This window comes from Diadema antillarum, unplaced genomic scaffold (assembly GCF_040938485.1).
Source record: "Diadema antillarum isolate AM-2024a unplaced genomic scaffold, OU_Dant_1.0 scf00000071, whole genome shotgun sequence".
Lineage (NCBI taxonomy): Eukaryota > Metazoa > Echinodermata > Echinoidea > Diadematoida > Diadematidae > Diadema > Diadema antillarum.
In genome coordinates, this window is record NW_027270960.1 from 538,005 (window position 1) to 550,307 (window position 12,303).

Genomic DNA, 12,303 nt, shown 5'->3' on the forward strand with positions numbered 1-12,303 from the left:
ATAGGTATGGCAGTTAATAGTTGGCATTAAACTCAACCTAACTAAATGCTGCACTCAAAACATGAGAGACTAATCATATTGTACCATTTATGTACAATGGGCCTTTTATTCACCAATGCAATATTAAACACCCTAGCATTTTATTTTCCCTGCCAGTTATCACACCTTTCCATTTAGTGTTGGTCCTGTAGCAAGTTCCCCCTCGTAACACGTGCCATCCTCCGTCACAAGGACACCTGACCCCTGGTAAGAGAGAGTACACACACCATGCAGACAATTTACTGAGTAATTTCTTGAATCACAGGAAAATTATGGTCTTATAGAACAGCAGCAAACAGATTATGACAATCATTCAATATTGTCAGTATCAAAACTCAATCGCCAGCAGCAGGAGGCTCTAATACATTATAGTAGGTACACAGTTTTAGCATATTTTGGTACCGTTTCATTCAGTACCATGCTTAATTGACATGCAGGGTGAACAAATAGTTCTGATGCATGTGACATTTACCTGATAATCTTGTAGACATTTCCTTGTAATGGGTGGAAACTAATTGACAAAATGCCCTACATCAATGTTAAGAAAGGGTAAAGAAAGGATAGAAATTGTCCAGACAAACCTAATCTATTTGCACGGTTTCCTTTGGAAAGTCTTTACAATGGATGGTAAATATAGATTCTGAAAAAACTGTCAGGTGCTGAGAGGTGATAGGTATACAATGTATGTTTAAACATGACTTAAATGTACAATGTAGAAGAGATTCACTGTATCACTACAAGTTGACATACATGTATCTATGCATGCCAAGTGTAAACTTTTGCACCAGCACCGGTACCACACACACACTACCCAAACTACACAAAGAAACACGCTAATCACTACACATGTCTATACAGCAATTTAGTGTGTGATATCTGTGATGTGAATGAGACATGCTCTCCCGTAAAATCAGGTGCTCTGCCCAACACTACAGTACTATACATGCAGAGACTACTGTAATAGCCATAATCCTATTTGCAAAATAGAATACACACACAAGGTACAAAGACATAACAAATTAGCACTACTTTACATGCTCACAATACGACGAAAAATGCATGATGCATGGGGACACAAGACACATCATACAATCATTTACACTTAAGCTATCCATGGACTCCTACAAGGAACTTAACAATGAATGCTCAAAACATCCAACAGGCATTTCACATTTCTCACTACGAAAACAAAGGACATTTAAAAGATGCTTTTATAAAAGTGGAATCCTGACTTATGTAAAATAGCCTTACCAAGAAGTAGAATCTATTGAAAATCATGAGGAAAAGTAATGATTGTTTCCACATGTCAAACACCAGGAAGACAAAATGACAACTTACGCTCATTTTGTTGTGAGAAAACACTGCCTCATAGTAGATCCCACTTAGGGTGATGACAAGCCCGTTGCCATGACGATGGTCATCGTGCCACATTCCCATGTACTTCTCTCCACGTGAGTTGTCATCGATGACACCATAGCCGTGACGCTTGCCATTTCGCCACTCACCAATGTAGATGTCTTGCACAGCAGTATTGCCAATTTGAAGAGTGCCATGCCCATGCAGTACACCATCTTGGAATTCCCCTTGATATACTGATCCATTGTGGTATCTGACAGAGAGCAGAGACTGGCTTTTATCACAGAGAAAACTTACAGCTGCATTCACAAGTTTGGAGGGGATTGGTAACAGAGTTCATGACAGAGCAGGATTATGTGCCTAACAATCCCACCTATTCAATTTTCATTTTCACATAAATAATAGTTTGTCTATGCATAGTCTTGTTCCACAAAATACCTGCACAGTCACTTGATATTTATAGTATGCAGTATAATCAAACTTCTATTCTATTTGGTTAGACATCTTAATACAGGCATGTACTCTCAGTGTGATTCTAACTCACGGAACACGCAAAGTGTGCTAAACAAAGTTCAAATCAAGCAATTCTGTGTCATCAAATTTTACAATGTGCTTGACACTACTAATTATAATATATGTAACAAACTTAGACCCATTTCACTCATATTCTTATCAAGATAAACCTGATTGTATACTATACCTTAGAACACCAACACCATGCATTCTCCCATCATGCCACTGGCCTTCATAGACTTCCTGCTGTGATGGATCTGGACCTGGTATGGTGAGAACACCATGACTGGAAACAAAAATGGTGATAAACATTGTGTCACATGAATTTTACTGGGTATATTGGACAAAATTGTGAATGACTAATTGTGGGGTAAAACACAAACAATGAGAAACTAGCTGTAATCTTATTTCTATCTGTATGTGTTATAGTGTGAGTGGTGTGTGGAGTGGGGTGACAATTGACTAGTATGTTTAAACATGTAGTTCTTTGTCTATTTTAGAATATCACAGACATTTATTTTTCCTGAAAGGCACAACAAACATATTTCATCTTTTTCCTCACTTTTTCAATTGAAGGAATAAGCACAAAACATTTGAGATTTCACTGACAGTAGTGGCATACCTTAAATCAAAATACTGAATGCATTGGTCATAAGTTAAGATATCTCGAATCATAATTGCTGGATGTTTAGGTATTGAATATCGATCTAATTGGTCAAACCTGAAGCCCTGTCACAGAGGCAAATTTTTGAAAGACAAGTCAGTAGAAATGATTCAAACTAAAATTCAAATTTTCATGGTCTTACTTTCAAAAACAATCAAAAGAATATTTATATGGAAATTACAATTTGATTAAAGGAATCCAAAGCCTAAATTTAAATGTGAATTGAGTGAAAGCAGCAATATTATGAGAACGCATCAGTGAAAGTTTGAGGAAAATCAGACAATTGATTAAAATGTTATGAATTTTTAAAGTTTTGGAGCCTGCACCACTGGATAATGAGACTACTATGCTTCATGACCTCATCATGGATTAGGAGAGAAAATTCAACATATTTGTACTTTACCAGTGTAATGAAAGAGCACTTGACTTACCTCTTTCAGAAAGCTGGGGGAATATTACCCTTAACACAGGGCTCCACACTAACTTTTATTTTTGGTGGCCCAAAGGCAAACATCCGACCTTTTTTGGTGGCCCGATCAGGCTACCAAATTCTTCATTTCTGAAATTTTGGTGGCCCAACATGCGTTTTTGGTGGCCCTGGGCCACCGGGCCACCGTTAGTGTCGAGCCCTGCTTAACATAAGAGGTCGAGGGAATGTGCACTTCCGTGAAAAGTGAAATTTTGTGGAACTCTTCATATATTTTCTTCAAAAAAAAAAATTCAAATTGAACTGTAGTAATCTTCTTATCCAGCAATGACAGCACAGAATCTTTACAAATTCATAACTCTTGAATCAATTGTCTGATTTTCCTCAAACTTTCACTGATGTGTTCTACAAATATTGCTGTTTTCACTCAATTCATATTCATATTTAGGCCTTGGTTTCCTTTAATCAAATTTGTAACATCCAAATTGTTTGACAGAAAACCTTACAACTACATGTTTCAGAGGCTTATGGACAAAAGGGCTCTGATTAATAAAACAGTGGTTGAGACAGATAACTCAAAATTGAAAGCCTCAAATACACTTGGAATGTTGTAATTTGTTAGAGAGATATCTGAAATCCTGATTTGAGGCTTTGACCACATTACAATATGATAAGATCAATGTCGTTCAAACAAGTGCATCCTCACCCTTGTTGCAGACCTTGCAGAAAGTTGCCAGTATACTTCTTACCATCTGGCCATCTTAGAATGCCCCTGTCAGAAGACAACACAGCAAACAAGCAAAATATGAGCAAAAAAGTTGTAATGAAATGAGCTCAGCTACAATGCAAATCCATTCATCTAGAGCACTAAGATGCTCTTATTACATATAAACAGAGCTGTTATGTTTTCAAAGTCATGTGAGGCTAACATCAATGATTTATTTCATCAAAACTGGTATGAAACCTTTACAAAATAGTTTGGACCATGCTCCATAATGAGTAAGTTATGCAAAAATCATAAAGACACAGAAACACATTGCAGTACATTCCACAGTTTTTGAACAATCTAAAACCTTGCAACTCACACTATGTAGAAAACTGACTTGAGACCCTACCTTTACTATTCAACAACTGCCATACCTAGATGTTTTACAGCATATTGTATCAATATAACCATCAAAAAGGTATCTGCATATTTTACTACAAAGATTCAATTGGGCAAATCATTAGAGTGCTGGAATATATAGACAGGAATTTTCATGACAGCAATAGAGATCGACAGAATACAGGTAGTATAAAAAGATGTCCATATTGCATGAAAGACCAACATCTTTCATAGAAAACAGGGTATTAAGTATAAACGCTTGTTCCTAGCCCATTTACAGCATACCAGGTGTCATATTTACTGAAACATAAAGCAGTGAATTAGTGAATGAGGTCAGTGACTTAAAATTAAAGGGCAAAAAATGGAAAATTCCTTATAAGGAGGGAACCATGCATTGTTGAAATGCAAGTGCACAGTTTTGATACTTGGCAAAATCCAGTTGGGAATGATTTAAAGGTAATGGCACATAACTGATCTTGGTCACATGGCTCTGATGTTAATAGTATAGCAATCACCTGTTGCCTTCAGCCTGATGTAAGAGTAATTGAATGTCCATTAAAAGTGTTTTGGATTAAAATTGGTAAAAATAAAGTCTGTCATCTGAGAAATCCTTGATGTCTTGAGCATTATTAACATCCACTTCTCACACAAGGATAGTGATTGTCAGTCTGTCAAGCCTAAAGAAGGAATTTGGATGAGTTGTTAAACCTTCCACAAAAGTCCAATTGGCCAGATTTAATACATTCATTTAGTTTTAAATATTCATAGCTTCAAAGCAGATGACACTACAGAGATGGAGAACAAAAGAAAGTTAAAAACAAATACTCCTACAACTCACTTTCCATTGGGTTTTCCATTCAGCCATGTTCCCTCATATACAGCATCTTTGTGCACCCCTGCATTGCCAAATACATGGCGTCCCTGTCTGGTTAACTTTGGTGGAACCTAGGAGACAGAAGATGTAGAGGATGTAGCATGGATTACAGGAAATACAAAAAGCACCAGTCAACACTTGTGAAACCATGATCCATTCCATCATAAAGTTACCAGTTGTCTACATGCAAAAAGTATCCAACAAAAGCAGGTGAAGCCAATACAGTGATTTGCACTTGTGTACAGCACCTTAATTGTACAACATATGTTTGCTGTTTGCAGTTGTAATGCTTGTCCTTGAAGACAATGTTGTTATCATCTCCAAAATGGCTGGGAATATGCACCCAAGCCTTCAAGAGATGAGACAAAGGAGAGTGGTTTCCTGTGTCTATGATTGGGGAAATGTAATACATGCAAAGGATATCATACAAAGTGTATAATTATTCTTTTCTTCTTGACACCACACAAGGCCAAGAATACATCTCAGTACAGCTGTATCACATTCTAATATGCGCAAATACCATAGCGTAACCACAAAGTTGTAAAATATTGATTGACAGAGATAGCAGTAGATGAAATGGATAACTAATTGGGTAGATGTCTACTGGTACTCCTGGGAAAGTTCAGGGCTTGATCCTTTCCTGATTAGAAATATCAAATATTTTGACTTGCACTTTGACATTATCTGTTTCAGAACAATATTTTCAGAAGTCTTTTGCAATGAATGGTTTTGCTTGCTTAATAAGGCCCTTGTATGAAAAAGAGGAGACATCTTACCTTCTGGAATGGACTGTCCTTCTGTGTGACATCACCCGATGAAGGTTTCTGACTGGCTGTCAAAATGGCATCAATTGCTTGATTGATGGACCAAAGCCATTCAGCTTTCTCCATTGCACTGGGAGCCTGTAGCAACAGTGTCTCCTCAGGCATGTTCAATTGAAGAGCATTTCTAGAGATTTACCATTGGCACAAAAAGAGAAGACCATGAAAATAGCAGCATGATTCTTTATATCTGAAGTGATACCTTATTCATTTTTACTGTGAGTTACTTGCAAATAAGCCACTGGCTTGCTTTCTTCTCTTGGCCGGAGCACGTACATGTATTCCGAACCTCATGAATGAAAATACCATGTACGTAACCCTTCTCATCCCTATCAAACCATCACAGCTTTCTGGGAGGAATGTCAACTTGTTTTTAGCTGACCAGGTTATCCCATTTACTGTAACACTGGGGATGGGAGGGACATACAATGTATGCCAATATGCTGGTAATAGTTTGGTATGTAACAACCATGTGCTACTGAAATAGCTTCGCAATAAACATAACCACAAAACTCCACATATATGGGTATGTAACATATAAAACTGTTAATACCTAATCATAATTATTGTAACTGTTATCATAATTATAAATATCATTCATTCATCTTCATTTCAAAGTATGGTATCAGACTTACAGCTGTTTTCCAAACTTTTTGTACTTTTTTAATGTACAACATCAAACAGAGGTCTACAAAAACTATGGAACTCTACTTTCACTTTTTAGCTTCCAAATTTCACATGATTTACAAAACATGCATTTCCTCCTTTACCCCCCCCCCCCCAAAAAAAAAAAAAAATGAAACAAAACATATAACATTGTTGTCAGAAACACTTGTTTTCATGCCAACTAGGATATGAACCTATGCAATGTGTGGTGGGTGTTTGTTGATGCAAAGTCACATAACTATTATGTTCTACAACAACGTATCTTTGGCTTTGAAGTCTTCTTTTTGTATCATTCGATTTACAATGAAGGTCTCCTGCTCATATTCCAATTTTGCAACAATCCTATAAGAAGTAATATCATTGCAACAATCTATAAAATCCATATTTCACTGATTACAAAATGAAGATACTATCAACAGATATAAAACTTGGAAGCAAAAACTTACGTCACTTGGTCCGAGTCTGGAACTGGTTCAGCCCAAACGAGAGCCAGGCTGAAAATCTGGTGACTGGAGAACTGAATTTTAATACAATAAGACACAATGTACAAAAGGTGATATACATTGTATTTATATTTAAAGTTTTCTGCCATTTGTCATATAATTTTCTTATAAGTGAAATTTGACTGTGGAATCTGTAAATGTAGATTATCAGCATTTTCAACAATTCAAAACAAAGTTGATATTGGTATTTTCCGGTATACACCTTGTGACCAGCTACGGATTTGAATCTACACATATAAACATCAATAGGAGCTTTCATATACTTGTGGATGTTCAGATACGTTTTTTGATCATCCATGCCACATAATACTAAGGGCAGATTTGCGCTCAGTGTTTACCTATAAACCTATAGGAAACTAACGTTGCAATAAAATACCATTTCAACATTCTCCATATCTAACTGTCTTATAGCCACATCATCACTCTACAACAAATGCTGTATGAGGTTTAAAACACTATTAGACTTTCTGAAAAACAAGATTTACCAGGAGGTTACTCTTCACACAGCCATTACCAAGCTTGGAGAAGGTTACTGATAGCCCAAACTCTTGATTCATAAGTCATCTATTTACTTAATCCTAATCTTCTTTTTTTTTTCAATGCACATAGTGGTGTAGTTTGATTTATGATTTTTTTTCCCGTATTAATGCACATAGAAATGTCAGAATTAAGCACTATGTACAATGTAAGTGTTATTTATTATTATTATTAGTACTAGTAGTAGTATCTATTGGGAAGATTACCTGATGCATATGAGGTGGCATATATGAATTTGTAAGAACTGTGCGTACGACATATATATATGCATGTGTGTTCCTGAGATGTCAGGTCCGGTAATTGTTATTAAAAGTGATGTGTCCTTATTCTAACTGATAGTAATATCATGGATTGACATGCTCCTTTTTATCTATCTTCCTATTCTTCAGAGTGCAAAAACTATAGCATTGTTTGGCAATCCTTCAAGATTGCTATCATTATTTATTCATGCATCTTTATGGGTATAACGTGTCCACAAGACATAAATGTGAATCACAAAAACATCACTGACATTGAGTCTTAATACAGACAGCATAAATTGATGACAAACTTTAAAGCGATGCAGAGGCTCACATCAACATGCAGTGCACTGTGTCACAGAACGTAAGTACAATATGTCCTCTCTCTTTATCTGCCCTTCCCTACACTGCATCAGATGAAATATTATGGAGTCTGCACTAATTCTTCTTTTAAACTTTAAAAAAAAAAATACTTCAGGCAAATGAATATGCTTTTTGAGTACGGTATCTCTTACTTACAAAAAACTACCCAAGAGGGGCACCCCTGGATCTCCTATGAACAAACTTGTAGTATTATCTCAGCTCTATAACTTTTGATTCTAGAGAAGATTTATAAAGATTCCTTCATTTGGGGGGTTTGGGACCCCTGGGGGCCCCCTGGGTGTGGCATGGTGCCCATTTTAACAAATTGAGATCCTAACCCCCTAGGGATGCTACCTGCCAAGTTTGGTGAAAATGGGTCATGGGGTTCTCAAGAAGAAGATAAAAATGTACAATTTAGGCCCCATTAGGACCCCTCCTCACCCCCTCCCCTGGGTCCCAAGGGGGCACCCCTGATTCTGCCATGAACAAACTTGAAACTACAGTCATCAATGTACTAACTCATAGTATTAACTTAGCTCTATCACTTCTGGTTCTAGAGAAGAAGATTTTTGCAGATTCCTTCATTTTGGGGGGTTTGGGCCCCCTGGGGCCCCCTGGGTGGGGCATGGTGCCCATTTTAACAAATTGAGTTCTTAACCCCCTAGGGATGCTACCTGCCAAGTTTTGTGAAAATGGGTCATGGGGTTCTCAAGAAGAAGATGAAAATGTACAATTTAGGCCCCATTAGAACCCTTCCCCACCCCCCTCCCCTGGGTCCCAAAGGGGGGCACCCCTGATTCTGCCATGAACAAACTTGAAACTAAAGTCATCAATGTACTAACTCATAGTATTAACTTAGCTCTATCACTTCTGGTTCTAGAGAAGAAGATTTTTACAGATTCCTTAATTTTGGGGGGTTTGGGCCCCCCTGGGGGCCCCCTGGGTGGGGCATGGTGCCCATTTTAACAAATTGAGTTCCTAACCCCCTAGGGATGCTACCTGCCAAGTTTGATGAAAATCGGTCCTGGGGTTTTCAAGAAGAAGATGAAAATGTAAAAAGTTTACGCACGACGCACGACGGACGACGGACGACGGACGACGGACGACGGACGACGGACGACGGACGACGGACGACGGACGACGCACGACGCACGACGCACGAAAAAAAAATGCTGAACCTCGGTAACATATTAAAGGCAAAGAGTACAGTTGGATCTACAGTAGATGGATCCATCACCATATCAAAAGCAACAACAATATCACTGGCACAAATTAACAATATATCCATGTTTGAATATCTGAGGAAAAAAACAAACGAAGTAGACTGAGCACGTCCACAAACACAAGTTAGATGTAAGAAAAATACATTCAATCATGCCTTTAGTTTATTAGAGGAGAGTTTTCTACATAAACCGTCTAATCCAGGTAATGAGATTATTGAAAATAGTAAAATTCATGTTCATTCAGGTTAATTATTGAAAAGTACAATGGAAGAACACACTGTAAATTCTGAAGGGTCATTGGCAACCAATCCAATGAGGGGAGCTCTAGAACCTAGTACACTACATGTACAGGTGCGCATGTGATAAACAACCAATACAGAAAAAGTCAATAAAGATCAAAATGGAAAAATTTGCTGTTCACTTCATCAAATGTATGTACAGATATGGTTACAAATTTTGTATGATCAAGTACTTGCACATATGGTCAATGTACTAAATGAAAAAGACAAACAACATGTGGAAATAGATAAAGGAAAAATAATGGATATAAATTTCCAGCTAGATTACAAGCAACTGCAGACAACTGAATGCAGAGTGCATGACACAGTACAACAAATATACAGAAATAGCAGGGTGTTGATAAACAATTATGTGGAGAAGACAGGAGCATCAGGCTCTTGCCCAAAACAACAACACTTGCAAGTTATGAATCAGTTGATACATCTTTATTTTCAGGGGACACATGTAGTCATTGCCTGCCCAGCACAAGGGCCCTTAGGCTTGTGCTCCCGAAAAATCACACACAAAAAAATGATGGTTACATCATATGAAAGGGCTCTAAAAACACTGTCAAATCATGTCACACTCAAAATTTGATTTTGGGGTCGAATTTCATGCAAGGGTCCTTCTGCCAAGTACACACTGTAGGCAATGTAGTATGAGGGTGAGTCAGTGACATCTTGCCTGCAATTTCTGTTGTGATGGGAAACAACAACGGCAAAGGAAAACTCAGCACTTTAACAGAGGAAGCAGCAAGCACACAATATCAACAGCTGAGAATGAAAACAGACCAGCAAAATAGAGAAAATCCTAAATGCTGTCCTTCTTAAGAAAACAATGTGTGTGTGTGTGTGTGTGTGTGTGTGTGTGTGTGTGTGTGTGTGTGTGTGCGTGTATTGTTTGTTTCAAACACTCACTCACTATAATTTAATGATTACAGCAATGAAACCCTTAGATCAGCTCACCAGGATCAGCACACTGATTATTGTAATCATTCATGATTATTTCTTTAAGTTTCACAGAAGAATTTATGAACATACACCTGCTCACTGGCAGTCACAAAAAAAGTTTAATCAGTGTGAGATGTAAGCAGAAAATGGCACCTAATATCAGCATGAAAAAAAAATGAATGCATAGCTGAGAATTCTACGGAGGTGGTGTGTTATCTATATGATAAATTTGCTGTATTCCAGTGGATAGTGAGATGGACGAAAAGTGATGATTTTTTTTTGTGTGTGTTACAAGTGGTATCACAAAGTATCCCATCTATTTGGCAGGTCCCAACTGTGCAAAAATCCATGCAGGTTTAATGATGTTAGCTTTTCATAAGATAGCTTATGCTGAATTATCCTGTATGCCTGAGATATCTATGATTGATATGTACTTTCAAAATTGAATTGTGTGATATCACTACTTTGCAGGTGTATTAAAATGGCATCTTCTTAGCCCACATCCACCAGAGCAGAAAACGTATACTGACTACTGTACATTGAGCAGAATGCACTGACTACATTGTGCAGAGTACAGTGCAAATGACCACTTGTTATTTCATGTGGCAAGCTGCAGCTCTCACATAGAGCCAAAGTGCACTGTTACTTCTACCAAGTATGGAAGAGATGGGAAATGTAATTAGCATGAAATGGTTTGATGTTGTACTGTACACTGTACATGCTTTCATACTCATGTACATGTTATATGTGTATGTACAAATACATGTATGCACTATGGCTTGCCATAACTGCACAAGGACAGCGTGTGGTCTTTATCAATATTAATAATAATGTGGAGTACAGGAAATGTCTCAATCATGTATTATTACCTTTCCAAAGCCCACTCTTGTCAAATCCTACAGAGTATAAGTTAAATGATAAATATTAGCAAGTGATGGACTTGAAATCCAGACTGCTCCAATGGCCATGACAGAAAGTAGACTAACACTTACTTTTACAACATTGCAGGGATTCACAAACATGATAGGCTCCAGCAACTGTGCAACATAAAGTGATTATTTCTGCTACCAAAACATTACATATCAGTTTTGAGAATAACAAACATAACATATGACTCCAACATTTTTCAATTCAAAGTGAAACTTGACTTTGCCTTCAATATGACTATCCTCAGTTCGAGTAAGATGAAAGAAAACAGTGGTTTCATCACATAGTACAGTCAACCTCGCATACTTCGAATCAGTCAGAGCTAAAGAAAATGGTTGACTTAATGAAGAATGCTGCCTTCTGCATACACCGCATTGCCTTAACTTAATCAATGTTGGACTTTTTTTTTTAAACTGATATTCAATAAGGTGAGTAGAATGTCAATTGTTTGACTGTATGTTTGTCATTGTTGTATGGCAATTTCAATATAAGAATGTGAATGAATGGAAAGGGGTTGGACTACCGGAATACTTTTAATGCAACATTCTATTTTGGGGTAAAAGAACTGAATTTGTTGAAAAAGAAAACAGAAGAAGATGAATACAAGAGGTGCAGGATATGCGTGCTGAACTGTGTCTGTGTCTTCATGTGCACGTAGCATGTCTGTAGTATACTAGTTGTATACTTGCTCATGTATGTACATGTCGATTAGAGAAAAAAGGGAACACTTGCTCTTCCACTGCTTTGCATGGCCCTCGTGGATTGCATAATTGTGCTGCAATAAGCACCTCATAGGCAAAGAGTGTTGTGTGCATAC

General features: G+C 37.4%; 1 protein-coding gene across 1 annotated transcript in view; it reads right to left on the reverse strand.

The window, feature by feature from the left end:
* The window catches only part of LOC139716960 (alsin-like), a 56,756-nt gene that overhangs the window by 15,004 nt on the left and 29,449 nt on the right, over positions 1 to 12,303 (reverse strand). The window contains exons 12-18 of the mRNA XM_071628485.1: positions 6,912 to 6,982; positions 5,755 to 5,926; positions 4,943 to 5,049; positions 3,706 to 3,771; positions 2,096 to 2,194; positions 1,378 to 1,648; positions 166 to 243 (exon numbers count right to left, since the gene is read on the reverse strand). Coding sequence (XP_071484586.1) covers positions 166 to 243; positions 1,378 to 1,648; positions 2,096 to 2,194; positions 3,706 to 3,771; positions 4,943 to 5,049; positions 5,755 to 5,926; positions 6,912 to 6,982 — 864 coding nt within the window. The remainder of the gene's footprint in view (positions 1 to 165; positions 244 to 1,377; positions 1,649 to 2,095; positions 2,195 to 3,705; positions 3,772 to 4,942; positions 5,050 to 5,754; positions 5,927 to 6,911; positions 6,983 to 12,303) is intronic.